Below are 27,810 nucleotides of genomic sequence, written 5' to 3' on the forward strand. Positions count from 1 at the left end.
AATGTTTCTGCAGCCAAAATGCAGGGATTTTTGCTTTTCACACATTCCAATGAGATTGTTATTGTTGTACTTTGAATTATATTAGTTCATACTTTTAAAATAATAAAATGCTGGTAATTTAGTCATCTTCAAATTAATAGTTTACAGCTATTAAAATATCCAGCTTTTAATAGACACTATTCACATATTGCTTCACAATAAAAGTTAGAAGATGCCAGAAGACTAGGTGAGTCTTACAGTATTCTGGAGAAAATTAATTCCATTTATAATTAGGATATATCTATTTACTGAAATGATGTCTAGCAGTCAAGTGAGTTCTGTTTCCCAAATTTGCTCAAGGATTAAGTAAGATTTGGAGCTGAAATAAGAGAAATAGTATACTGCATGCCTTCAGTACAGCTTATTAACTGTCACAATATAAAGATGCTGAATTTTCTGTACTAATAAATATTTTCAATGTGACATACTTTGTTTACTTTTGAAGGCTGCTTTTATAAATAAGCATTGTGTTTTTCTTACAGTAGATACTGACATAAATTGAACTTTATTTTCCTGAATGGAGCTCAGATACTTACTTTTGTTTCTATAAAGAATTGGAAGACCATTGAACAAGAAAATTGAAACTAGTATAATATTAAAGATAGCTTTTTTAAAAAAAATCAGTAAAATATTTTGATGTTTACTAAACTGCAGAGTACATTGTTCAGTTCTAATCTTTGAGTAGATGTAATTTAGAGATTTATTTTTAAACTCTAAATTAGTTTTCTAAGCATGAAAAAATAAATAATGTATCTTCTAGTTACACATTTTGCTTCCAATCAGTAGCTTAGATTGTACTGATACTTTATGGACACATCAGTCAGACACAAAGGGCAAGATAACTAACAAAGATGAAATGTTTTACATTTCAAAATGCAGTCTGTGGTGTTTTTTTTATTGGATTGTTACATATTTATGATACAGGAGTGTCAGATGAAAGCACAACTCTTTGCAATGTAAAGTACTTATTCTACTGAAAAGCAATATGTCGCAAAGTAGTGAAAACCATACGTTGTAATTTCTGCAAGAAAAATTTCTTACAAGATTTTTATACCTGCTCAGGGTATAACTACAGAGTAAATTAGAAAAATAAACACTGGAGAGAGATTGTTGTACTACCTTCACAGTTTGTTAATTCCAAACTCATTAGATATGTCTGCAAATTCTTGAAAATTCTGAGCTTCTTAGAAAACACATTTAAGGATGTGCCAACATCATTAGATATGCACATCATCTCTTCAAATACAGATTGATGCATAGACTTATTGTTTATCTCCTTAGCATACCCGTCTATTATGTTCATAAATAATACAACATTTTAGCAGTATGTGTGTGTACTCTGGCTTAAGTGGTACGCAAACCAGTGGCCATCCTATTACTGGTTCACAAGAAAGTTTAATATACATATTTTTCAGAACAACTGTTAAGTATTCAAAAATGTTTTTTATTCATAATTACTGCTGTAAGTTTTTTCTTGGATGTGTAATGCCATTCTCCTACCATAGAAGTCTCTGTATTCTTCAGGAAGTTCTTCCAGGTTTTTTAGTGCTCTATCCAAAATCTGCATTGCTTTCGAGGCTGCAGTGAGATCTTTGTTTCCGTATGTATCTGTTTTATCATAGTATTCAGAAGGAAGCTGCTTCCAGAAAACATTGACTCCAACTCCAAATTCCTCAGAAGTCACATTATGGAACCACAAGGCTGGAGAGAGGGGAGGGAGTTGTGAAATATATTTTACACATATTACTATATATATTGAAAATGTATTTAATTTCTAGTTATCAGTCAGAAATTGTTTTACAGTGACAGCTTTACAGGAAGATGCTTCAATCTTGCAAACATATTAACTCATATAAATATACCATGTTTCTGTAATTTGAAGATTTGAAAATTGTTTTGAAAATATACTTGGGACTATAATTTAGGTTAGATTTAGACCAATAAATCTAAGAGGAAATTTGTAGTAGTGAATTGTAAAAAAAGGTAAAGGTTCCCCCGCACATGCGTGCTAGTCGTTTCCGACTCTAGGGGCCGGTGCTCATCTCCGTTTCAAAGCCGAAGAGCCAGCGCTTGTCCGAGGACGTCTCCATGGTCATGTGGCTGGCATGACTAGACGCCAAAGGCGCACGGAACGCTGTTACCTTCCCACCGTAGTGGTCCCTATTTTTCTACTTGCATTTTTACGTGCTTTCGAACTGCTAGGTTGGCAGAAGCTGGGACGAGTAACAGGCGCTCACTCTGTTACGCGGCACTCGGGATTCGACCCGCCAAACTGCCGACCTTCTGATCGACAAGCTCAGCGTCCTAACCCACTGAGCCACCGCGTCCCTAGTGAATTGTAGCTGGGAAAATACTAACCAGAAATCCCAGTGAATGAAATTGAACTATTTTTTGCTGATTCTTCAGCTGCACATCCAAAACTTCTGAAAGTACCTTGTAACCTTGATTTAGGACCGGTCATTTAACTACTGTTTGCAGTTATGACAGCCTCAAAATCGGTCTGCATTTACAACTGTTTGCCAAGTGCCCTGTGATAACCATTTGCAATCGTCTCTGCTGGCTTGCCCAGAAAGTCAGTGGGGAAGCCAGCAGGAAAGACTGCAAGCATGGGGAATGCTGGATTTGAGATCCATTCCCCAAGCACGCCACGGAATCTCTCCTCCATACAGGAAGGGGAAATCCTCCCACACACTGGAGAAACAATCCTCAAATCTGGCAAAAACACTAGCCAATGGCAGCCTTCTGAGCCTTCCAGAAAGCTGGTGTTTGCTAGTCTTTTCCTGTCCAAAGGAAAGAGGCAAACACTAGCAAATATCAGTGATCTGAGCCTCCCTGAACTATTGCACTCGCTAGCTTTTTTAACAGATTTGAGATATGTTCCTTCAGTGTGCTAAGGGTTTTCCGAAGGCAAATCTCTCCAGAGGGGAAATCCCTTGATACACTGGAGGAACCGACCTCAAATCTGGCAAAACACTAGAGAATGCCATCATTCTTATGAATATTCTTCCTGGTAAGGTAAGGGCTCAAACTTCTCAGATGTGCTGGGAAGCCCTGGCCCTCTCCCCATTCCACCATGTCCAAGAGGACTCAGCCTTCCCTCTAGCACTCCATTTAATGACAACAGAAAGAGTTGGGATCACAATGGTTGAGCAAAGTGATCATATGGCATCATCACTTAATAACGGCTTCACTCAACAACTGAAATTCCAGGCTCAACTGTGGTCATAAGTGGAGGTCTATCTGTATTTCAAAACAATTGGGATTGGGAGGAGGGGCTGAGAAAGGAAGGATGATTCATGAAAATCACCACTCCCATTTCACCTAATGAACTAATTTAGATTGAAGTGCATCCAGCTTCAAAAAATCTACATTGTGTTTTTCTACTCCCTTTTCTTTCTTTCATGTATGCTTACCAGTTTGAGGTCTAAAGAGACTAAGAGACTTCTAAGGATACTCATCTAGTAACTAAACATCATTATTACCTGTACTAGATGCACAAATCTCATTGGGGTTCAAACTGTTCAGATATGGATTCATTGAAGTTTGAAAGAATTAAAAATTGACCTGTTAGTGGTAGTTATGCCGAGAGCTTTCAAATCAGCAGATAGCTACAATGAAGTGTTATTCTTTATGCATGAGGCATTTTATTCTAGTTCAAAGAGCATTCCACTGAATTATAGTGATCATCACTCCAACATAATAGAATCTAAATTTGATAACGAAAAGGTTACATCTGCTCTCCAAAGGACCACAGACCAATCCAGCTGGTGCATGTAGTACACAAGCCAATATGCTAAAAGATGAAAGAACAGCCTTGGAAGTATTCCAAATTCTCACATTATTTGGAAGACTTTAATAAATAAAATGGATGTAATTAACTGTTGCAGTCTCTTTTGAATCTAAATCATGTCATGGGTCTGACATCAATTTAAATGTGCAGAGTAAAAATGAGGAGCAGCATCTCTTCAGACTAATACATGTATTAAAGGGCATAAACTATTGGCCCATGATTTTGGCTACTGCAGATGAAACAGTTTTCCTCTTCCAGTATGCAGAATAGTATTATTTATAAGATGAGGATACGGTTCAACCTATCCATACAAAAACTCGTCTATTGAAGGTCGAAAGGGAAGCTTCCTGCAATCTGAGTGACCTCCCAGTTGCATTGGACATTTAATCTTATACTTAAATTATGACACAAGTAGAATCTCACCCTCATTACGCATAGAACGCTACAGGACCTTATTCCTAAATAAATGGAGTATATGAACTTTGATTAAGTCATGTATTAATTATGTTACTACATTCCTTTTTAGTATTCTAAGCCCTAATAAGCAGGCATATACATAGAATGAAGGCTACTGCTAAGCTTGTAAGCCGCCCTGAGTCTTCGGAGAAGGGCGGGATATAAATGGAATTAAAATAAAAAATAAATAAAAATTCTAAAGGCAGTCCCATAAATATAAGCAGACACCTGGGCAACACATCTTGCATCTGCTAACATTTCAGTATTGCTTGTTTCTTCCCCAATTTCTGTTTTTTTTCTTATGTTAGAATTAATTTGCTTTTAAGAAGTTATTGGAGTTGGACATGATTTGAGATCTGGATGACATATCTATGTAATGACAAAATTAAGGTTAATAAAAATTTTCAAAATTACTTTGTTAGGTATGCCCAATTGAAGGTCTGGAATAGATATAATCCAAGATTGATTTCCAAAACTCCTTTTGGTTGCTACCCCCAAGGTTTTCATAGAAAAGAAATGATAGCCACACAATTAGTTGATTTAAGCAGACTTACTTTTTCTGAAGACTTTAAATTAAAATCAACGGAAGAACTAGAAAAGGAGAGTTTTACTGTCATTGTTTTAAAGGTAAAGGTTCCCCCGCACATGCGTGCTAGTCGTTTCCAACTCTAGGGGCCGGTGCTCATCTCCGTTTCAAAGCCAAAGAGCTTTGTCCGAGGACGTCTCCATGGTCATGTGGCCGGCATGACTAGACGCCAAAGGCGCACGGAACGCTGTTACCTTCCCACCGGAGTGGCCCCTATTTTTCTACTTGCATTTTTTACGTGCTTTCAAACTGCTAGGTTGGCAGAAGCTGGGACGAGTAACAGGCGCTCACTCTGTTATGCGGCACTCGGGATTCGACCCGCCAAACTGTCGACCTTCTGATTGACAAGCTCAGCGTCCTAACCCACTGAGCCACCGCGTCACTTGTCATTGTTTTGGTTATGTTCAATTGATAGAACGATTGAATGTACATAAGAATTGTTTTGGTTTTACAAATGCCAAAACTGAATTTGGTTTGGGTACTAATTATTACCAATATGTATAGACTTTTTATTGAAAATGATTGTACAAGATGATTATGTTAACGACTGAATGACTAATTGAGAGAAAAGAGATATAATGCTGGATCATTGGGAGAATACGGGGAGTAAGGGATTGAAAATACACTTTGAGCTCTAATTTGAAACAAGACTTTTTACAAGATGATGTGTCAGTATTTAATACATGATAAATTGTCAAAGATGTACAACAGTGTGTCAAACATATGTTGGAAATGTAATCCTTCTGAAGGCACTTTTTATCTTTTATATGTCCTTTAGTGGACATGTAAGAAAGCTACAAATTATTGGCATCAAATAAGTATTTTAATTCACAGAATTTTTAAACAAATGTACAAGTGAAACCAAGGGTTTTTTTTAGGTTTAATGGATAACCTTTTGGGAAAAACCACAGGACTTAGTTTTTATATATGATAACAGTGGAAAGACTCTTGTACATACAGAAATGGAAAGACCTACATGTAGTCCTTGACTTACGACAGTTCATTTAGTGATTGTTCAAAATTACAATTGCACTGAAAAAAGTGACTGTTTGACTCTTACAGCCATTGCAGCGTCCCCGTGGTCACATGATCAAAATTTAGACCCTTGGCAATTAGCCTGAGTTTATGACGGTTGCAGTGTTTCGGGATCATGTGATCACCTTTTACAACCTTCTGATGAGCAAAGTCAATGGGCAAGCCAGATTCATTTAACAACTATGTTACTACCTGCAGTGATTATCAACTGTGGCAAGAAAGGTTGTAAAACGGGGCAAAACTCAACTATCTTTCTTAGGAATGGAAATTTTGCCCTCAGTTGTGAGGACTGCCTGTATAGATTGCCACAATGTAATAATGAATAGTAAAGTTAATGGATGGCTGAGATGGGGAAATTAATTACTTTGATTAAAGAAAAGATATATTTTTTTATACTTTTGCTTCAATACCCACTTTTGGACTTTTTGCTTGAAACTGAAAGAAACATTATTTTAATTTTGGGATTTAACATTATAATTGTTTAAAACAATTCCATTGTCTATTATTGAATTTTAAATCAAAAGGTTGTTTTTTATATTTGTAAGATATAAGATCTAAGAAAGTTGGAAGTAACAGTTTACTTATTTTCTTCCTCCTTTCCTTATTGTCTTGCACTTTTCCCCTCCTGAAGTATATTGAAAAAGAATTAACTTGTTTGCTACAGATACCATAAGTGAATTTTGCACTGGATGTAGATTAAGGCCATGTAATTTTGTGCTGTTTAGAATTTAAAGACCACATTGATTTTCTCTAGTTTTTTTCATCAGTGACTTATTAAAAAATACAATTTTATACCATTTAAAAATTAGACTTTTTATTAGAGTTTGTATTATGTACTTCGTTACATAGGTTCTCACAAATAAGAATGGAAGTCTGTTCACTTATTTTTTGAACTCTGGCTTAGCATGATATCCAAATACGGAGACATGTTAAGGACAAAAAGCATGTCAAAAGCCATGGTTTTATCATGATATATGAGTCAGATCACTATAATTCATGGCTGAGATAGAATTGTCTTTTTACTGTGGGTTTTAAATACAGTTTGCTGCACATAAATATGCAGTCATAAAAAACAGTCTCCTGTAACTGACTGACTAAATTCTAAGCTGAATCAGACCAAAGAGTAGACAGCCTTCTATAGTTTTTTTTTTAAAAAAACAGCTGAATTTGTTGTTGGTTTTCTTACCAGGAATGAATAAGACATCTCCAGCATCCAGCTGACATTCATAACGTCTAGCCTTGATAAAGAGAGGATATTTCTTCATGTTTGGCTTATCCACATCTAGTACCTCAGACTTTGTGCCTGATGAAAATTTCAATGAACAATCAATGACAATGCTTCTATTAAACTGTATTACTCTCAATGCTACCAGCATAATATTTAGCCCCCTCATTTGAGAGTAAAACATACAGGAGAGGAAGACTGTATGTGTGTATGTGCTTCAGGTTGAGTACTAAGCTGCCAAAATGATGGATTTTTCCATTTCTCTAGTTATTTTAAGCTATCAGATCCTACTAAATCAATTTTAACTACAGTGTGGTGCAATTTAAGTCTTAAGTCTTTATTAGACCAAATGGGACATCCTTTCCCTGGAATCTCAGAAAAACTACTGATCAAAGACATTACTCACAGTATTTCATTCCAGAGTAGCTCTCCTTTAGTCAGTGAATGCTAACTATGTAAATATATGTGGTTTAAGCCAGGGGTCCCCACCCTCGGGTCCGTGAACCAGTAACAGGCTGCGGCATGCCAGCAACCGGTCCGCACAAACAAAGCCCCATCTGCAAGATGCAAGCAGCACACAAAACCACACACTCTCCGGTCCACGGAAAAACCTCTCTCCACCGAACCGGTCTCTGGTGCCCAAAAAGTTGGGGACCTCTAGTTAAGGAAACAGCAAGTCTGCTCTTCAGTCTCATCTAGAATGCAGATGGTGCTGCACGAAGCAACTGAAAACTGATCTTTAGTGATTTGCATCTCATTAGCAACTGCCTATTCTAGTTAGCTATTTTAGTGGGTGGAAGGGGCTGTGTTGTTTTATTGGCTTTTTGTCTTTTTATTTTACGTTTATTTAAAGTTTATAGGTAACACCAAAGGATGTGTTTATTTAAAAAGAATACAAATATCTCTTTGAGTTACAACTGTAATGGAGCCTGCCCATTACAGTCAGGAGTCAGGACAGCCACTAAGTGAAGCACCTCATTTTATAACCCTCCATCTCTGCTCTCCCCAGCGCAATGTGTGGGTCATCAAATGGAGGATGGGGTACCTCAGGGTGAGAGAGACCTGGTAGTATTAAAAGTTCCAATAATTTAATGCCTCTTTAAAAAATTATTATTATATTATTATGGTCAAAAATCAAGGTTATTCTGGAGAACAAACAAAAGGATATCCAAGATTATGAAAAACTGTAAAGTTTACAAATGGGAAAAATGACAGCTACTAAAAATGATCCAGGTTTCAAAAGCAATACAAAGTTGAGCTTGTCTGTCACTTTGGATCAAAGAACATGAGACACTTATTCCAAGGGACCCTAGAGATATCTGGGCAACCAAAATGGAAACCGGAACATTACAAATAATGGAAAGGCGATCCGATAAAGCAGGAATGTTCTTCACTCTTTATGTAGTGTCTGCTTTTAAGCTAAGTAACCCACACAAACGCACCTGATAAATATAAATATGGTGCATCACGGGGGCTGAAGAGTACAACTTGTTTCTTTCCCGTCACCTGAATTAAGAAGTTATCCATTATCTGCAAATATAAAAATAGTAAATATTACTGAGCATGTGATGAGACTTTCAATACTGCTGCAGCTATATTAAATTAGAGGTATATTAGCGGTAATACCAGTCATTTACAGTGAAAGTGAAAATATTAAATACCTTTAAGATAGAGCCTTGATAAGGTGTGTGTAATAAAGATAGTTGCTGCCTTTGGATTTATTTATTTCCATCATGTTGCTTTCCCGGAGATAAGTTAATAAGGACAAGATAAAGGGAGGAAGTGACGTGTATGGACTATAGACTGTGTAAAAATTCTTAGAAGGTTAAGAGCTCTTTTTGGTGGTTGGATGTCAAAACGCAGCCAAAGTGCAGAAAGTGTTTGGCAAAGACCCAAAGCAGGCCTTAGACCAGACATGTCAAACTCACGATGTCACATGACGTCGCGCAACATATCAGAGCTTTTTCTCCATTGCCGGCAATGGAGTACGCGTGGTTTCCTGATGATGCGTACAGCCCGCAGGCTGGCAGTTTGACACCCCCGCCTTAGACCTTCAGATTTATGTCTGATTCAAGTGGAAAAAGCCTTAGAAATGGATGTGAGGAAAAAATCGCCTGAGAAGTCACTTACTCAACCAGATAAACTTGATATTCTCTTACAAGAGTTAAGAGAAATGAAGCAAATAAAAGATAAAATGGATGTAAAAATAAAAGATCTGGTGAAACAAAGTCAGGAAATGACACAAAACATTACAGAAGTGAAGACTCAGATGGGAGAACATGATAAGGGGTTAAAAAGCGAGACAACTATGATGCATCAGATGAAAAAGGATTCAATTGAGATATGTGATCGTCAGCGCCGATCAAATTTACATATACGTGAATATCCAGAAAAAAGTGAAGAAAATGAAGCAAAATTGATTCAAGCATGGAATGTACATGGCTTGGAGAAAGAAAGTCGTTGAAGAAAGTCAGGCATATATAGAAAAGAATTTAAACTGTAAAATTCAAGAATATGATAAAGAAATAATGGAATCACAAAGTGAAGAGTAGGAGATACTGGAAGTTATTAATAAATTGAAAATAGGTAAAGCATCATGGTTAGATGGACTAGGCACAGAATATTATAAAAATTTTAAAGGATTATTGGTGCCAAAGATGAGGTTAATGTTTAATAAAATGGAAGGGGAAATTATTCCAAGTTCCTCGAAGCAATCTCTGATAGTATTGATACCAAAACTAATAAAGATCTTACAAACCCAGGATCATATAGGCCAATATCCCTTATTAATCAGGATTTTTACAGCAATACTGACAAATAGATTGAATACATTTATAATTATATTAAAAATGATTGGTGTGGATTTATAAGAGGCCGACAAATGTCAGATGTAGTAAGAAGGGTATTAAATATAGGTTATTACATAAAGAATCAAAAATTAAAGGTTGGTTTATTAGCATTAGATGTATTTAAGGCCTTTGATTGTGTGGAATGGCCTACATTGAAGATGCTAATAGAGAAGCTAGGTTTTGGGGGGGAAATTTAGAAAGGTGATAAATCAACCTTAAGCCGGGGAACAAGACATGGTTGCCCCTTATCCCCAGTTCTATTTGCATTATTGATGGAGGTTTTGGCAAATGCAATCAGGAAAGATTCATTGATTGAAGGAATTGGTGTATATAAGAAAACTAAAATAAATTTATTTGCAGATGATCCATTACTAACATTTCAAAATCCCATAGGTACTATAGAAATATATTCACATTTGAATAAATTTGGGGAATATAGTGGATTGCAAATAAACTGGGGAAAATCAGAAATGATGTTATATAACCATATTATATAACATGGATGTATTAAAAGAAAATTTAAAAATAGTAGATAGTATCAAATATTTAGGTATTGACATCCCAAAAAATATTCAAGAATTAAAGAAGATAAATTATGAGAAGTTAGAGAGCTATAAAAGCTAAAATGGATAAATATAGAAAAGTAAAATTATCATTGTTCAGAAGAATTGCAGCAATAAAAATGAGTTTTACCAAAAATTATTATTATTTTTTGGGTGATCCCAATTAAATTTTCGGATCAAGAATTAAAGGAAATATAGAGATTGCTGGAGGTGTATTGTAATGGAGGTAAGAGAGCAAGAATAAGTAAAGCATTATAGTATGAATCATTAAAAAAGGGTGGGCTAGGTCTTCCAAATTTTAGAAATTATTGGGTAGTTAATCAATTAAGGGTGGTCCCAGATATTATAGCAGTAAATAGAGATTTATTATGGAGCGATATAGTTGAAGGAATTAAGGGAACTAGGTGATCCTATAGAAACATATTGGTTTAAAAAGGATATTAAAAAATGTTAAGAGAATTCAAAATCCCTTTTTAAAAAATTTGATAGAATTATGGAATAAATGGAGATATTGGTTAATGCCAGGAATTTCTCCTTTAACACCGGTGGTAGAAATGGAGAAATTCCCTAAGATTGAATTGAAAGAAGGGATTACTAAAAACTTTTTAAAAAATCAGATATATAAATGGGAAGACTGGAAGAACAAGATAAAGAATACAATTAAAGAATGTTTTATCAGATACTAAATTAAATTGGTTGAATTTAATACAATTAGAGAAATGGAAAGAAAAATTTGGGGTGAAAGATAGACAGTTAGCAAAATTTGAAATTATTATAAAAGAAAGTGAGGAAAATGAAGAATATATAGGTAAAGGAAGAATTGGGAAAATACACACAATATTCAACTGAAGTAGAAGATCAGCAAAAGATTTAAAATTAATCTGGAAAACAGATTTAGGAGAAATAAACGATAAAGATTGAAAAAATATTTGGAACAAAAGAATATATAAGAGTATGCCAGTTAAGGAAAATGGATATAAAGTGATATGGAGGTGGTATGTAACACCACATACAGTAAATTAAATCAAATAGATGTTAAATATACAAATATTTGTTGAAGGTGCGAGAAAAGATTGGAACATATAAACGTGTGGTGGAATTGTAATAGCACACAAAAGATATGGGTCATGGTGTTTAGGGAAATTAGAGAACTTTTGAAGGCAAATTTAGATATGTCACAGAGGATTACATTACTATTACTGGTAGAAAAACAAGATATAAATGAAGCAAAAAAGGAATTGATTGTAAGTTTGATAATGGCAGCTAGATTAGTGATGGTTAAATATTGGAGATGGAATTGGCCTATTCAAAGAAATGAGTAGTATAATGAAATATGGAATGTGGCAATAAATGATAAATTAACAACAGAAATTAAATTTTAAAAAGGTATGATTAAAATAAATAATTATAATGAAATATGGGATGATTTTATAAAAACAGTCTTTGTGGAAGGCAAAGGGAATAAACCTGCTCAAGAATATATGCTGTTTTGGAGGGGATAAGTGCACAATTGTATATTGTTATTTGTTATATGATAAGAAATGTAGGTAATAAAAATGGTCTCCAGGGGGGTGGGTGCACTGTAGTATTTGTATTTTTAATACTGTTTTTTATTTAGATTTATACGTATTATGTTTGTATTATTTGTATTTGAATAAAATAAAAAAATAAAAAAGAAAGTCCTGACAGTTTAACACCTACAGCATTCCTTTTAAATATTTTTCAAGGAAACAACACAAACCCCTCTTTGCATAAAGGTCAAAATAAGTTTAGCATACTTTTCATTAATAAGTGTTTAGGAATGTATTATTTACATCATAGTGTGTCCAAAGTTGTAGACCTTCTGAACTTATTCGGAAGACAGTAGAGAAAAACTGTTCCTTATCAAAGTATTCTGGAATTTGAATGTCATCTGCCAATAAAGGAAACTGCTTTCTCAGATCTGCAATATCCTGAAACAAAAATATTGATCTTGACTAGAGTTACATATTATGCTAAGTTATAAAGCAGCATTTAGAAATCATAATAGCAAGGTTCACATAGCATATAGGACCCAGATTGTTGGGGGCAATAAGCTGACTTTGTAATAATGCCGCTTGGGGGGGGGCGGCGAAAGCCCTAATAAGCAGGCATATACATAGAATGAAGGCTATTGCTAAGCACATTGGTTTGTGCTTAAATTGTAAGCCGCCCTGAGTCTTCGGAGAAGGGCGGGATATAAATGGGATTAAAATAAAAAAATAAATAAAATATAAAGCCAAAAGCAAACCATTCTATGGCTTAGCACAACGTAGGAATCTAATTGCATCTGAAACCCCTGGAAGAGCAAAATGATTGTTAGGATGTTACAGAAAAACAAAAGGACCTTAGTCTATAACTGCAAACCTGCTAAAGTTTCCTCTCTCCTGAACTGCAAAATCTCTTCTATTTAAGACACGTTGATTAGCTTGGGCTACTAATAAGGCATTTAGAACAAGCCCATTTCCAGGTCATCCATCAAATTTCTCCATATTTGGACTGAGCAAGTTCAAATAATACACAAGAAGCACAGATATTTTGGCTTCATTTGAAACACTTCAAATCCTACATTTATTTCCAGATTCTGAACAAATTGGGGCATCCATTTCACAAAGGAATAGAAAAGATATGAATATGTTAGGAGCAGTTTTAATATTGAATTGCTGAAGTTAACATGGGTAAACAAGGTAACATTTGGCTCATAACTTCAATGAACAGTACAACGAAATGCTGTTTTTTCAAAACTTTTTCCAAATCACGAGTCAGGGAGTTGCAGGGTAAGATAAAATTCTTTTTGCAAAAACATCTATTTCCTTGCCTGTCCCAGGAACACTAATCAATCCTTTTCTCTATCAGCTTTATGATTCTCCACTCTCTGTTTTAAATAAACACAGTAAAAAAGCACAAACGAAGGACAAAATTTATATAAAGGCTATCCAAAATAGCTCAGAGGAGAACTAACATTTTTAGGATAAGTTTTTTTCTTATACAATGTACTCACCTTTCGGGGATCATCTCCTAGTGATCGTAAATAATACTTTTCATCCTTAAAAATACAAACACATGGAAAATAAATTGCAATGAATAAGCACATTAATATTTAATTGACTTATCAAGTGCATGTAATTTGATAACTGAAAAAGAACCTGCCCGCCCCAAAAAAATCAGCCAAACTAAACTATTAGCAAGGAAATAATACATTACCTCAGAAAGAAAATAATCTGAATGCTTGATTTCAGCTGCTCTCTTTACAAATACATCAAAAGGCAGTGTTCTGAAATTCAAAATAAAGTTATCAAAATGTTTTAAACAGATGGGACTGACTTTTAATAATAACTATCTCAAAACATCTTCTTTGAACAAAGGTACAGTTAAGAACAGCTGTTTAACACTGATACCTAATACCCTTACTAGAATTTAAGTGCCATGGGCATCAATGGACTTCCAGAAACATAAATGGATTCAATTCTTCTAACCAATTAAGGTTTTTTTTTATCTAGGGAAGCATGTCCTCTAGCAGAATTAGGAAAAGAATCCTCAACAATTCCCTGTTCTGTCTACTACTCTGCCTCTCAAAATGCTTTCTAGAAGATTGGTGGACATCCCAAAAAATTCAGGTGGTGATGCTAAGGCACAGGGGGAGATCGGGAACTAGGGAAGATAATTTACCCTTCCACAGCTTAATAGCTGGAAATTTCTAGAACAGAACAATTCCTAAGATACAAAGAGACAGCTGGATCCCTGCTTCCACATGATAGAAAACTATCATTGTAATCTCAGTAAAATACATTTCATGTCGAAACTAATGACTTTGTTTCCAATTATTTTCTCATACAGATATTGGCTCCCAACAAACTATTTGATCCAAAATCACCTTATGATTTCCGTTCACTTTTGTGGTAGTATACAGAATTGCTTTCATTTTTTAATGAGGATAAGTCTGACTGTAAGCTAGAGTACGCTGTGACCTGATTGTAGTTGCAATGGGTCACTAACTGAGGCACAAAGAAGGCAACTATAGAAAACAGTGTAGGCATTTCATAAACAAATAATAATTGGATTAACTGAATTTTAAAATTACATCACCCCATTTGGTTCATTAGTTAAACATGTTTATATAAGAGACAGGTGGGAGAATGTGAAAATTTGGTCTTAGAAAAAAGATTCAACAATTCACATATATATATAAAGCCTGCCAACCACAGCCATCATGAAAACCTGTTGCTGGATTGACAGCAAAAAGTCAGTACAGAAATCTCTACTATCTAAGTCTGGAAAAGCTAAGTGAGCCATAAGATTTACTAATGCAAATAGTTCTATAGCTGCTGGTTCTTCTTCAGCACATCTCTAGTCTGTTTTGAGCTAAGCATGGCATGTAACAGCAACATCTGAGTTGCTATCACTTCCCACTTACAGAAACAGAGTAAAGCTTGGAACAGAATACCTATACACAAAGTTCTTACTAAGGAAGTTCATCTGTGGCACAGCAGAAACATGAACCTTTACTTCTTTTTTTTCTGATGCTTGACAAAGGTAATCTACTGTCCATTTGGTCACACAAGGGCCCAGATCTATTCCTTTCAGTACTGCAGGCTTTCTCTGAGAATGAAAAAAAGTTATTGAATAACATGCCACCATTTTGCTATTAGAAACAAACAAACGAAAGGGTATGATTTATCTATTACTCCCAACTATCCAAACCTAAGAAAAGCATACATTTTCTTTGAAAATTGTGTAACCAGTACAATTAACTTCTGTATTTCTAACTTTTATTATTTTTCTAACAGAGCATGCTTTAGTGAAATACATCATATTAATCTTTATTCTCATGGCAGGATAAGCAGTACTGTAATGAACACTCTACAACACAGTACTGGATTAATCTACATTTTATAAAGCTTTGCAGTCTAATTCTTCGTACAACTACTTTGAAGCAAGTCCCACAAATTGTAACTGATTTCTAAATAATATATCTAGACACAGTTCACTGAACCTTATAGGTTCAAGTCAATACTTTAGATTTTGTTTTTCAATAAATCTGTAAGAGACAGGAAACAAAATACTGAAAAGAACATAGCAGCAAATCTAAATATTAAAGGCAAAACTCAAACTGACTATTTAAAATGCATATATATATTAATATATTTAAAAGAAAGTTGATGGAATGAAATATATTCTAAGTCCAAAATTAAATGGCAACTTCCATAATAGATCTAATTGCAAACAATGCTAACTACCTAACCTTCAAATTCAGCACATTATCTTCTAAGCATTAGTTAAGGGACTAAATACAACAAGCACTATTGGGGCCAATGTGCCTAAGGATACCTGCCCTTGTCCCCTTGATTTTTAAAAGGATTTTTTTAAAAAACAAAACAAAACAATAGAAATCTCTTAAGGATATGCAAACTGATTCAAATCTGAAACACCCCATTTTGAGTGTCAAAAGCTGTTTTGAATGCAAAATGGGCTTTTCAAGTCTTTGAAAAATTGTTAAGTTTGAAAGTGTTATCACATTCAAAACACATTCATGATGCTTGACCCACCTTATTTCATACTTGAACCAGAATATTTTGAATTCAAAACAGTTGAATTGGTTGAAATCTGTAATATTCTGCACATTTCTAGAAGGCATGAGGTTGGAAAATAAAGCAACATGAAACATAATCAGAATTTCTAACAATAGTTCTGAGTGCCACACATGTAAGATTTTTTTACAAATAAAAGTGATTGGCTGCAATTCAACGTTGGAGTGTGCTTGTTATCAGGAAAAAAAACTCAGAAAAATAAGATGAGCATTCTAGGAGGCCAAACTGCTGGGAAATATTCATTTCTGCTAAGCTTGTAAGCCGCCCTGAGTCTTCGGAGAAGGGCTGGATATAAATGGAATTAAAATAAATAAAAATTTCTGGTTAATTGGCATGTTGTATTTGAAAACATCCACTATGGCAGATACTTTCTGAAAGTGAATTTAAGAAGCTACCAAAATTAACCTGCAATCAACATTCCAAACATGACAATTGACAAAGAAAAGGTTAATTATGTCCATCTCCTATTTTATCTGGAGAAAGAAAATATGTCTTGCCTTATGTGCACCCGATACTGGTTTATGATGTAAATACTAACCACATCGAGCACAGCAAGTACTGAATTAAACGCAGGATTAGAAAGTTATTCTTTTGCTGAAGTCCAAGAAACAAAGGACCCATCCGAGTACTGTATATAGAACTGTTTTTACTAATATTTTTTCTCCCTTTTAATTTTTACTTATAGCAATTATTCCTGCCTATTTTCCCCATAACAATCACCCTTTGAGATGGACTGCGCTAAGAGACCGGCCTAGAACAGCCCCGTTTTTTAGGCCAGCACCTTACTACACCATACTGATTCTCTGTACCAGAGGTCTTCAAACTTGGCCCTTTTGTGACTTGTGGACTTCAACTCCCAGAATTCTTCAGCCAGCATTCCTGGCTGAGGAATTCTGGAAGTTGAAGTCCACAAGTCATAAAAGGGCCAAGTTTGAAGACCCTTGCTCTGTACCATGCCTTTCTTTGCCATGTTTTTTTTTTTAAAAAGGGGGGGGGAGCGTTTGAACCGCCGGGTTTCACCCACCAGGGGATAGATGTCTTGCAAAAAACGCTCCCGAGTCACTCCGGTGTACTGCGGGACTCGCTGCCTCTCCATGTCCCCGCTCAAATCTAAGCAACCGCCGCTCGGTCACTTCCTCCTTTGGGTCCGGCGGCGATTTCCCTCCGCTGGAAACGAGGCCTCGCAAATCCAATAGACCCCAATCATGCCCCGAAGGCGCCCAGCACCGCCGGGCGGTTGGGGGGGGGGGTGGAAAGAGACCGCGAGGAGAGTTTCGCTCTTGCTCTAATTCAGGGATCTTCAAACTTGGCCTTTTTATGACTTGTGGACTTCAACTCCCAGAATTCCTCAGCCAGTGTGCGTGACTGAGGAATTCTGGGAGTTGAAGTCCACAAGTCATAAAAGGGCCAAGTTTGAAGACCCCCTGCTCTAATTCAAGGGCGGAGCGAGGTGCCCCCCCCTCGCCCTCCTGCAGGCCCGAGACCCTCCTCGAGAGGCGGCGCAAAGCCCGCTCCTTCGCCTCAAGGGAAGCCTGTTCGCCGCCTTCCGATTCCCCCCCCCCGCGTCTCTTCCGTCGCCGCGGCATGATGGGAGGGCCGAGGCGGGGAGTTATGGGGCTGACCCGGGGAGTCCTCTGCAGGCGCTGCTGCTGCTGGCAGCTGCGGGGGCTCCCCGCCCTCCCGAGAGGGTCCTCCGCTTCGGCTCCCCGGCGCGGAGGGGTCGGGCAACTCCTGGCTCCCTCCGGCCGCTGCCCGTTTCTGCTGCTGCCGCCCTCCGCGCGCTTTTATAGCAGCGGCCCCGGTGACTCCAGGTCGGAGGAGCGGGCGGTGTTCTTGGGCTTCCCCAACCCCTTGAGGTGGCTCCGCACTCGCCTCTACTTCTTCCTCATCCGCACCTACTTTGACCGCGACTTCAGCATTCAGGAGTTCATGCAAGGGGCGAAGCACGTGAGTCGTTTCTTGAGCATTTCGGGTTGTTATATCTAAAAAAGAAGGGCGGCTTTTTTCCCCTCTCCTTTCTGTTATAGTTTTTTTTTTAAAACACCTCTCCCGAGGAAGCTTTGGGGTTGGTTTAGCAATGGCTGCTTAATGAGGTGGTGTTTGTGGCTGTACAATAGCGGAGCGCTCTTGTCCTCTTGCTCTGCCTGTGTGTGTCTGTGTGTGTGTCGTCTTCTTTCTACTCCCATCAGTTTTTAGTTTAATAAAATCACAAGGTCTTTCGCCTTCTGTCTTTCGCATTAATTGAGCCTAAACCAGGGGTAGGCAACCTCGGCTCTTTTATGACTCATGGACTTCAACTCCCAGAATTCCTGAGCCAGCTTGGCTGGCTCAGGAATTCTGGGAGTTGAAGTCCATGAGTCATAAAAGAGCCGAGGTTGCCTACCCCTGGCCTAAACTATTTACTTTTTTAAATATGCACAAAGAAAGTACTGCATTGCATTCTAAGTCAATATTACCTGCATCTTTATCGAATTCTGCATTTCAGATTGAGAATACTGTTATCAGTTGAAAGGCTAAAAAGAATGTTTTCATTATAGGTACATTCATGTAGCTGACCTGCAAAGTCTTAATTAAAGTAGCATTTTTTTCTCTTTTTTTCTAGGCCTTTACTGTTGTTTCAAGGTTAATTTCTCAGTGTAAATACGATGTATTGGAAGAACTTGTATCAAAAGAGGTAAAATATTTAATATCTCTCGTATGTGAAAAACATGATTCTCCTCACTATTCCTTGAACTGAACATTTCTTTTACAGAGGGCGGCATTAGCCAGTTTTTCACAACATAGTGCTCCTGGATTTGTTAGATGTCAGCTTCTACATTTGCAGTATAAATTTAGCCATTTTGGCTAGAAATTGTAAGCATTGAAGTTTAGTCTATTTGGAGACTGTGAGAATGGAGAACACTGCCTTAAGTTAATTAAAAGTGAAAGAAACAGTTTGGATTTATACTTATATTCTGTTCCTGAAGTAGAGTAAGCAGATTGCATCTAAACTGATAACTTTTCATTCCCAATTCACATTTGACTTTCTAAAAAAGGCAACAATTAGGTTCTGTCTTCCCATTAGTGCTTCAGTGTAATTTAACCACAGTAACTGTTTATTCTCTTTATTTTAACTTGGGTTTTCTCATAGTTTAGCTATTTCAGCTATGCTGTCATTTCTTGAAGTTTGGTTTAATTAATTAATCTCTTTATTTTAACTTGGGTTTTCTCATAGTTTAGCTATTTCAGCTATGCTGTCATTTCTAGAAGTTTGGTTTAATTAAAGAATTTATTATTACAACATTCATGCCACCTTATTTCCAGAAACAGAACTGCTTACAGTTTTAATATAATAACTTTTAGTAAGGAAGGGATAGTCTGAATATCCAAGGCTTTCCAAAAGGGTGTGGACATGACTTTCTCTCAGTGGTGGAATGCTTAGCACAGCGGTCCTCAACCTTTTGGGCACCAGAGACGGGTTCCGTGGAGAAAGGTTTTTCCATGGACTGGAGAGTGCATGATTTTGTGTGCTGCCTGCATCCCACAGATGAAGCTTTGCTTGTTTGTGCGGACCGATTGCTGGCATGCCATGGATCGGTACCGGTCCACAGACCGGGGGTTGGGGACCCCTGGCTTAGCAGATCTTACTGGCGTTGGTTTTCCACAGCAACTTCTTTGAATGGCTTTCAGAAAGTAAACTAAGTCTAATAGAACTCTTAAATGTTTTATAATGGTGCCTTTAAGGATTCACAGGTAATCCTTGACTTACAACTACAATTGTGCCCAGAATTTCTGTTGCTAACCAAGATAGCTTTGAAGTGAGTTGAATTGTTAAGTTAGTAACATATTAAGTGAAACTGGCTTCCCCATTGATTTTGCTTGTCAGAAGGTCACAAAGGGTGATTGCATGACCCTGGGATAGTGCAACTGCTATAAAAAGATGCCAATTACCAAGTGCCCAAATTCTGATCACATGAACATGGGGATGCTGCAACGTAAGTGTGGAAACCAGTCATAAATATTTTTTCCAGTGCCATTATAACTTAGAATGGTCATTAAACAAATACTTGTAAGTGGAGGACTACCTGTATAAAAGACTATTCCCCTCATTAAGTTATGTCTACAACAGCCACTCATTGCTCCATCCCCCAATTACTTGTTTCTATATTAAATGGGAGTCTCAGAATCCACATTTAAAGCAACACTTGATGTTTAAAAAATACTTGACTTTGGAAGTGGAAGGGAGAAATGGCAGCATAGTTTTCAATAACTATCTTATATAACTATTTTATGGCTGATTAAGGGAGTTGGTGTAAGGGAGTTAATAAGCACTAATGTTAACAATTCCATTTCCAATCCAGATGATTCAGGTGTTAAAAGAGAAGCTCTCTTCATTGTCTGAAAACCACAAAAAAGCTCTGGCTGCAGAGATGGATGAAATCATGTTCACAGCAGCAGGAGATGTGGGCATTTACTATGATGACAGCGGTGTGCCTCCATTCTATTTCACTTTCCTTATAAAACACAGAAGTATTCCTCAGTCTTTTTAAATCGTGCTTAAAAATTTCTTTTCTGTCTATTTAATTATATTGTTCATGTTGAGCACCTGTCTGTTATTTTTACTTGTGTCTGGTTTTGTATATATTTTATTGTGCTGGCAATCTTTTGGGCCAAAGTAAAATCAAGTAGTTATTATCATTTTTTTAATGGCACTGAAAATGTGATCTAGGAATCCCTGGAGGTTCCTGAGACCCTTTCAGAGAGCCCGTGAAGTCAAATATTTTTTTTAAATTTTTCAGTTTGAAATTCTACTACAGTAACTAATGGTAGACATAACCCACACAAACCGAAATTCTCTGGGGTCCTCAATCATTTTAAAAAATGTAAAGGGATCCTGAGATATTTGAGAACCACTGTTCTAAAACAATGGAATGGAATGGACTTTATGTCAGCACACAATCTAGTAACTCAATGAGTTTGCTTGGCCCTTTAAGAAGATCTGTAGTTTACTAGTTAAATATATATCTAATGTTTAATTAGAGATTGATGAGAAAAGCCTTTGATACCTTTGACCATCAACTATACTTCAAGTTATCAGTATGAGATTTGATGCAATACAATGAGTCTGACTCAATATTTAAAAAAAGAAATGCACACAGCTAATTTCTTTCCTGTAGGTTGGCCAGCAGGACAAACATCTTTCCTAATTTTATTTTTAAGGTGAATTAATCATTTGAATGGCAAACATTAGAAACAATAATAACTCTTAATTCATACCTAAGTCATGAATCTTCCCATTTAATATTTGCAAACATACATAAAATTAGGTTGTGTTGGTCTTAGTAGGAGAAAGTAATTGATTTGTGACTATACCTAGATCAGATATGTCAAACTCGCAACATCATGTGACGTCACGCAACGTATCAGCTTTTTCTCCGTTGCCAGCAATGTACAGTCAAGATGACTTATAGAATATTCAGTGGTTACTTTTGAAATATAGTATAGAACCTAGAATTTTATATATAAAAGATAGTATTTTAATAATTGTTGAATGGTTAAGGCAAAAAACATATTCTTAAGATGAAAATTAGACTTTAATGGTAAAACATAAGAATGCTTTGTAATGAACAATATAAGTTTTGTAGACAAAAGAATTATTCTTTATTGAAATAGGGAATTGTGGGTTACCCAAAAATTAAGCTTTTTCTTATATACTATAGGCCACTCTAGAATATCCTATTGCAATTAGATAAAATTTAAAAACAGGATATTGATATGTATTACTGAAAATATATTTTAAGTTTTGTTGATTGACTAGGTTACAACTAGAAGTGTATTAACTTGCCTATTCAGACTATGTAATAACTAAGGGAATTAGAGAGGGCATCTCTTTTGATGTAACCTGAACTATTTACAATAACTATTTACAACTGGTTATTTCTTATTTTAACTACCCAACCACCATATTGTTTCACAAATACTTGTATATGTAAATATTTAAAAAAAATTAATAAAACTTGTCTAAAAAAAAAAGCCAGAACGCACGCAGCCTAAGATCCACTGGAACCAGCAAGGAGCTGCCCCGCCGACTGTGTCCTGCCCCCCGTGTGTGCGCACAGGAGACGGCTGGTGCCGGCATCCTGGCTGAAGTCAGCCTGCAGGGCAAGACAGCCAGCAGGGACGCCGGACTCTCCTTGCACGCGCACCCAGGGGATGGGGTGGGGCTGCCCCGTGGATTTAACGCTGAGTGCATTCTGGCTTTGATGGACACAAGCAGGTTGTAGATCAGCGCCAACCCCCCCCCCCCACCGCCACCAGCAGCACCTCCAGCCTCGCAGCCACGAGGCTTTCCTTTCACTGTGATTATTATTTTTAGGAATATTGGGAAAAAATAGATACTGAATTGTCATCTATCAAAACAATAAGAATTGTATTAACTCAATGTTTGCAAAAGAGGATATTTTGGGAAAAGAGGAAATCAACTAAAACCATTATGTGGATTATAGAAATCAATTGTTAATGATTGTTTTACAAATGTAACCCAGAAAACACACTGTTCACCAATTATTAAGTGTGTGTGTGTGTGTGTGTGTGTTTTAAAGAGAGAGAGAGAAAGATGTCCTTTTCTGTTGCTCCATATAAGATGTCTTTCTCTATTTCCAAATCTATCTTGCCCCACAAACAGGCAGGAAGTTTGTTAGTATCCTGATGTCCTTCTGGTATCTGAGCAGTGCTGACATCCCTGATAAGACTCCAGAAGGAGCCAAAGTATTCCAGATTGCACTAAGAGGTGAAAGCACACCAAAAAGAAGACATCTTTTATTAGCAAACTACGAGTAAGTCAGTCGTTGGTTTCCTATCTGACTGTGGTTTTGTGTTTTTTGGGGTGTGGCGAAACTTCAGTTGAATCCGTGTACTTTAAAAAGGTTAGCTCTGTAGTATATAAATGATGTTGTTGCATCTTAAGCAATATCCCTGCCTGTAACTTAAGGGGAAAAAATGGATTTATTGGAAGGTCAGTGTTGAAGGGAATAAAGAACATAAGCAGTACAGTATGAACAAAATGGCCTAGGAAGCCAATAATAGCTATTATTAAGTTGATCTTTCAGAAAGGCAAAGGTTTATAATCAGCTTATAAAGGAGAAGTTATGTATATATATATTAATCTGCTTATCAGACAATTTCTCTGATAAGTTTATTTTAGCCTGAAAGGTATCTAAACAAATGGGTTTGGTTCATAAAATGAAGAAAGAAGAGTTAATACTGTAACAAGATAATATATAATAAAGGATTTTGATTATACTTTGTGGGATTCTCTCTTACATTCTCTTTCTTGCATAATGTATGAAAAATGTCCAACACATCTGCAGAACATGTGGTTGGCGGTGCCTATTCAAGAGAGATGGAAGCCAAGAGCCACATTCACACACATAAATCATAATATGAGGATGGCTTTTAATAAGGCAGTTAAGAATACTTTTCTCCTTAGCTTTAAATGGGAAGCAGATGTTTAGAGAGAATGGTTCTTAAGCAGAAGATTGTGTAGATTTTCATTTCTAAGAAATGAAAAATGAAAATGAATAGGGGTCTATGTCATTTCCATTTTTCCCCAATAATTTTCTGTTGGGTATAGTTAAAACACATAAACTTCAGAATCTTGTATCATTTAAAAATATTCTCTTGTAATTTTTTGTAGTGATCACAATTGGAGTGGGTGTTTGTTTTTTGTTGTTTTTTTTTTTTGCATTAATGTCCTTAGTTATATTAGCTTCCATTTTTAAGCTCAAGGTTTTAAGTTATCATGTTTTCTTATGGTTTTTGGAGACAGTTTTGAAAATCTAAGGGACTTTGCGTAGAACAATCAAAGCCAAAAGAGATAAAACCCTCAGGTGATTCAAATAATTAAAAGACACTAGCAGAAAACGGTTCTTGAAGGACAACGTACAGTAAGTGTGTACAACTACTAAAGAAATGTCAAGAAGCCTGCCCTGGACCCAGCTGTATTAAATAACTTTCGTCCGGTCTCCAACCTTCGCTTTCTTGCGAAGGTTGTTGAGAGTGTGGTGGCGCATCAGCTCCCTCTGGTCCTGGATGAAGCGGATTATCTAGACCCGTACCAATCGGGCTTCAGGCCCGGGTACAGCACGGAGACGGCATTGGTCGCGCTGGTGAATGATCTCTGGAGGGCTCGGGACAGGGGATATTCCTCTGTCCTAGTCCTATTAGACCTCTCAGCTGCTTTCGATACCATCGACCATGGTATCCTGCTGCAGCGCCTCAGGGGATTGGGAGTGGGAGGCACGGTCCTTCAGTGGTTCTCCTCCTATCTCCTGGGACGCTTGCAGTCGTTGTTGGCAGGGGGGCAGAGGTCGACCGCGAGGCCTCTCGTTTGTGGAGTTCCTCAGGGGTCGGTCCTCTCGCCTCTCCTGTTCAACATCTACATGAAACCGCTGGGTGAGATCATTCGTGGCTTTGGAGTTGGGTATCATCAGTATGCTGATGATACCCAGCTTTTCATTTCGACCCCAAACCACCCCAGTGATGCCCTCGACGTGATGTCCCGTTGCCTGGAGGCGGTCCGGGTCTGGATGGGGAGGAACAGGCTTCGACTCAACCCTGACAAAACTGAGTGGCTGTACGTACCGGCATCTCGGGACATTCAGGATATCCCACCCCTCTCTATGGGGGGTGAGTTATTACCTCCTGTAGATAGGGCTCGCAACTTGGGAGTCCTCCTAGACTCACAGCTTTCCCTAGAAGACCATATAGTAGCTGTGACTAGAGGGGCCTTCGCCCAGGTCCGCTTGGTGCACCAGTTGCGGCCCTATCTAGACCGGGATGCCTTACGTACGGTCACTCATGCGCTCGTGACCTCTCGTCTTGACTACTGCAACGCTCTCTACATGGGGCTACCCTTGAAGACCACTCGGAGGCTCCAACTGGTACAGAATGCAGCCGCGAGAGTTGTGTTGGGAGTTTCCCGACACTCCCATGTCACACCTTTGCTCCACGAGCTGCATTGGCTTCCAGTTGTCTTCCGGGTGAGGTTCAAGGTGTTAGTAATGACCTACAAAGCCCTACATGGCATGGGTCCGGAATACCTTGGGGAGCACCTGCAGCCGGCGTCAACTTCCCTCTGCCCAGTACGCTCCCACAGAGAGGGCCTCCTCAGGGTGCCACCGGTCAAAGAATGCCGACTAGTGGCCCCCAGGGGGAGGGCGTTCTCTGTGGGCGCACTGGATTTATGGAACCATCTTCCGGTCGAGCTCCGGACGGCGCCTGATCTCCGCTCCTTCCGGCGCGATCTTAAAACCCACCTTTTTGAACAAGCCGGCCTGACCTGATGGGATGGGGTTGGGTTTTATAAATTGTCCTTAACTTTTAATCTGTACTAATTTATTACGGGCATCACTGTTTAATTACTTTTTAATAATTTTTAATTTTTGTATCTTGTTTTTATTATGTATTGCCCTGTTCACCGCCCTGAGTCCTTCGGGAGAAGGGCGGTATACAAATTAAATTAAATTAAATTAAATTAAATTAAATAAATAAATAAATAAATAAATAAATAAATAAATAAATAAATATTTTGGTTCATTCCTATAGCTTTTTTCTGATTCCAATTGGATGTTTGTGTCTAATCTAGTCATCTCTGCTTTTTAAAATTACTATATTAAGGGATGTAATAAATAAAAAGTATCAGTTATGATTGTTGACAATGAGAACAAGTAATTTGGATAATTACTTTTGCACAGCATTTTCTGTGTCCATATTCTATGTCAACGTAATAAAGCTTCCAACATTAATTACTGGAAGAGCCTAAGGGCTTCTAGTTCCGATGTATGCTCAATGCGCCTTCTGCTTTCAATCTAATTATATGACTTGCATAAACCTCCAGATTTCGTTAATGTTCATTTATACATAGCAGTAGTAATAGATGCAACTATTAAGATGTTCTTGAAATCTTCTGCTATGTTTCATGCTTTGTCAATTTTAAGTCAGATTGCAGTCTTATCTGAGAGATTTGGCAGCCAAGTCCAAATCTATTTTTAGTATTATGTTTGTTCACCACTTTAATATTACATTTGTAATTGTAATATAAAGGCCACTCACAAAGGGTTTTTTGCTTGACTTATGCCTCTTTATTATTTTACTTTGTTTTCTCTAAAGGTTTCGAAGAGAATTCACACAGGGTGTGAAGCCAGACTGGATGATTACTTGGATTGAACACCCAAACCTATTGGAATAAGTTCACAGAACAGAGACTGTTATATACTAGTAATATTTTGACATATCAACAGACATTTCAAGATTTGTATGCCACAATACATAGTGGACTAATTTTGTGAGTTTTGCTTGAATACCATCTTGCTCTGAATAATATAAATAATATCTTTCCCATCAGAGCTGAAAGCACAGTTTGGACCAATGTAATGGGGAACATGTTAGATTTGTATGATAACATCTTGATGTGCTCTGGAAGAAGATAATCCATAGTTCGTAACTGAACATTGCATCCTTTTTCTTCAACCATCTTCAGACAGTGAAATGGGTGGTCTCAAAAAAATGAGAAAAAGAAGTGACGTTCCAAATATCAGACTTTTACCTGACTCCGTTGATACACAGTACTTAACGGCCAAGGTCTTGATTTAATGATCAAGTACACTAGAATACTTAAATTACTTTTCAGTGGACATATTATCTGGATCATTCAGCAATGAAAGTAAAGATGTTTCAATAGACCTCATATTTATACCAGAATCAAGTTTTGTACTGTTTTTACTTTGGTGCTTTTTTTCTGTATATTTGGTAATGAAAGTAAAAACTACAATAGCCATGTGCAACTTTTAGCTGAGGTCCAAAATATGGTATAGTGATATGTGTTGGGGGCCGGGTATGGTATGGTATAGTGGTGTGGTGTGGTATAGTACGATACTGTATGGTATGGTGAACTTAATTTCAATGTGAGGCAGATTTGTGACACTGCCAGAGCTTAAATGTAAGTCTTCATAATATAAAATATATAGGACTAAATTGACATCTACTAAGTGGCTAAAATCCCAAGGTGAATGTTCTAAGAAACATTCACCAATCTGAGTATTGCTCCTTTTATACATTTAAAATGATTTAAAACTTTAGCATAAGGTGATTTTATTATCTGAGATTGCAAAATATTTTGAGGTATTTTAACTCTCCTGCTTGTACATTTTACTAGAAAAGCAGGACACTGAAGAAAATATTATGTCTCAGTTAATGAAAGAATAGCAGAACAGCCAATTGACCATCCAGTTAGCCACTTCCACAGGGATCACTGTACTTCTTGTGTAAACAGCAGGCATAGTGCCTCAATATTATGAGCTGCTTTCCATGAGATATACATATTGATCCCCTTGAACATTCAGATCACGCTAGATCAGGGGTGTCAAACTGCCGGCCTGGAGGCCGGACACGTCACATGATGTCGTGAGTTTGACATGTCTGCGCTAGATGATCTGCTGAAGTAGTTGTCATCATTTACTTCCCTGTTGTGACAGATAAGAAGCCGCCAGTCTGAATGTATTCATTCTGGAAGACATACTAATACAGGGTATCTGGGCTATATCACCATAGAATATCTACATTTACAGCCTTAATGGTGCTATTAAAATGACTCGGGATAGAATATCTGATTTGCATACAGAA

At 37.2% G+C, this 27,810-nt stretch overlaps 2 protein-coding genes across 3 annotated transcripts; one reads left to right on the forward strand and one right to left on the reverse strand.

The window, feature by feature from the left end:
* Nucleotides 1-913: 913 nt before the first annotated feature.
* Nucleotides 914-17,691, reverse strand: TYW5 (tRNA-yW synthesizing protein 5). Of its 2 annotated transcripts, XM_081333434.1 has the most exons (9): nt 17,571-17,691; nt 17,174-17,426; nt 15,006-15,160; nt 13,766-13,835; nt 13,563-13,607; nt 12,358-12,495; nt 8,574-8,661; nt 7,093-7,209; nt 914-1,740 (listed from the first exon to the last, which is right to left on the reverse strand). In XM_081333434.1, exons 2-9 carry the CDS (start codon nt 17,243-17,245, stop codon nt 1,484-1,486), a joined length of 942 nt encoding a protein of 313 aa, XP_081189560.1. In that variant the 5' UTR covers nt 17,246-17,426; nt 17,571-17,691; the 3' UTR covers nt 914-1,483. The 2 variants fall into 2 exon arrangements, with proteins under 2 accessions (XP_081189560.1, XP_081189561.1); XM_081333435.1 differs by lacking the exon at nt 17,571-17,691 and having other exon boundaries at nt 17,174-17,473.
* Nucleotides 17,600-27,193, forward strand: MAIP1 (matrix AAA peptidase interacting protein 1). The gene is made up of 5 exons (XM_081333457.1): nt 17,600-18,096; nt 18,752-18,823; nt 20,490-20,616; nt 22,814-22,964; nt 26,299-27,193. The coding sequence occupies exons 1-5, from the start codon at nt 17,734-17,736 to the stop codon at nt 26,375-26,377; spliced, it is 792 nt and encodes a 263-aa protein (XP_081189583.1). The 5' UTR covers nt 17,600-17,733; the 3' UTR covers nt 26,378-27,193.
* The last annotated feature ends 617 nt before the right edge of the window (nt 27,194-27,810 follow it).

The sequence above is a fragment of the Vipera berus genome (assembly GCF_964194415.1).
Source record: "Vipera berus genome assembly, chromosome: 1".
Taxonomy (NCBI): Eukaryota; Metazoa; Chordata; class Lepidosauria; order Squamata; family Viperidae; genus Vipera; species Vipera berus.

Coding starts and splice junctions, on each gene's coding strand:
- TYW5 (XM_081333434.1), bottom strand. CDS start 17,245: ATGGAGAGGCAGCGAGTCCCGCAGTACACCGGAGTGACTCGGGAGCGT. Junction 15,161..17,173: donor TGCAAGACATCTATCCCCTG/GTGGGTGAAACC, acceptor TTTCATTCTCAG/AGAAAGCCTGCAGTACTGAA. Junction 7,210..8,573: donor ACCATATTTATATTTATCAG/GTGCGTTTGTGT, acceptor AATTTTCATCAG/GCACAAAGTCTGAGGTACTA.
- MAIP1 (XM_081333457.1), top strand. CDS start 17,734: ATGATGGGAGGGCCGAGGCGGGGAGTTATGGGGCTGACCCGGGGAGTC. Junction 20,617..22,813: donor CATTTACTATGATGACAGCG/GTGTGCCTCCAT, acceptor CCCCACAAACAG/GCAGGAAGTTTGTTAGTATC. Junction 22,965..26,298: donor CTTTTATTAGCAAACTACGA/GTAAGTCAGTCG, acceptor TTTTCTCTAAAG/GTTTCGAAGAGAATTCACAC.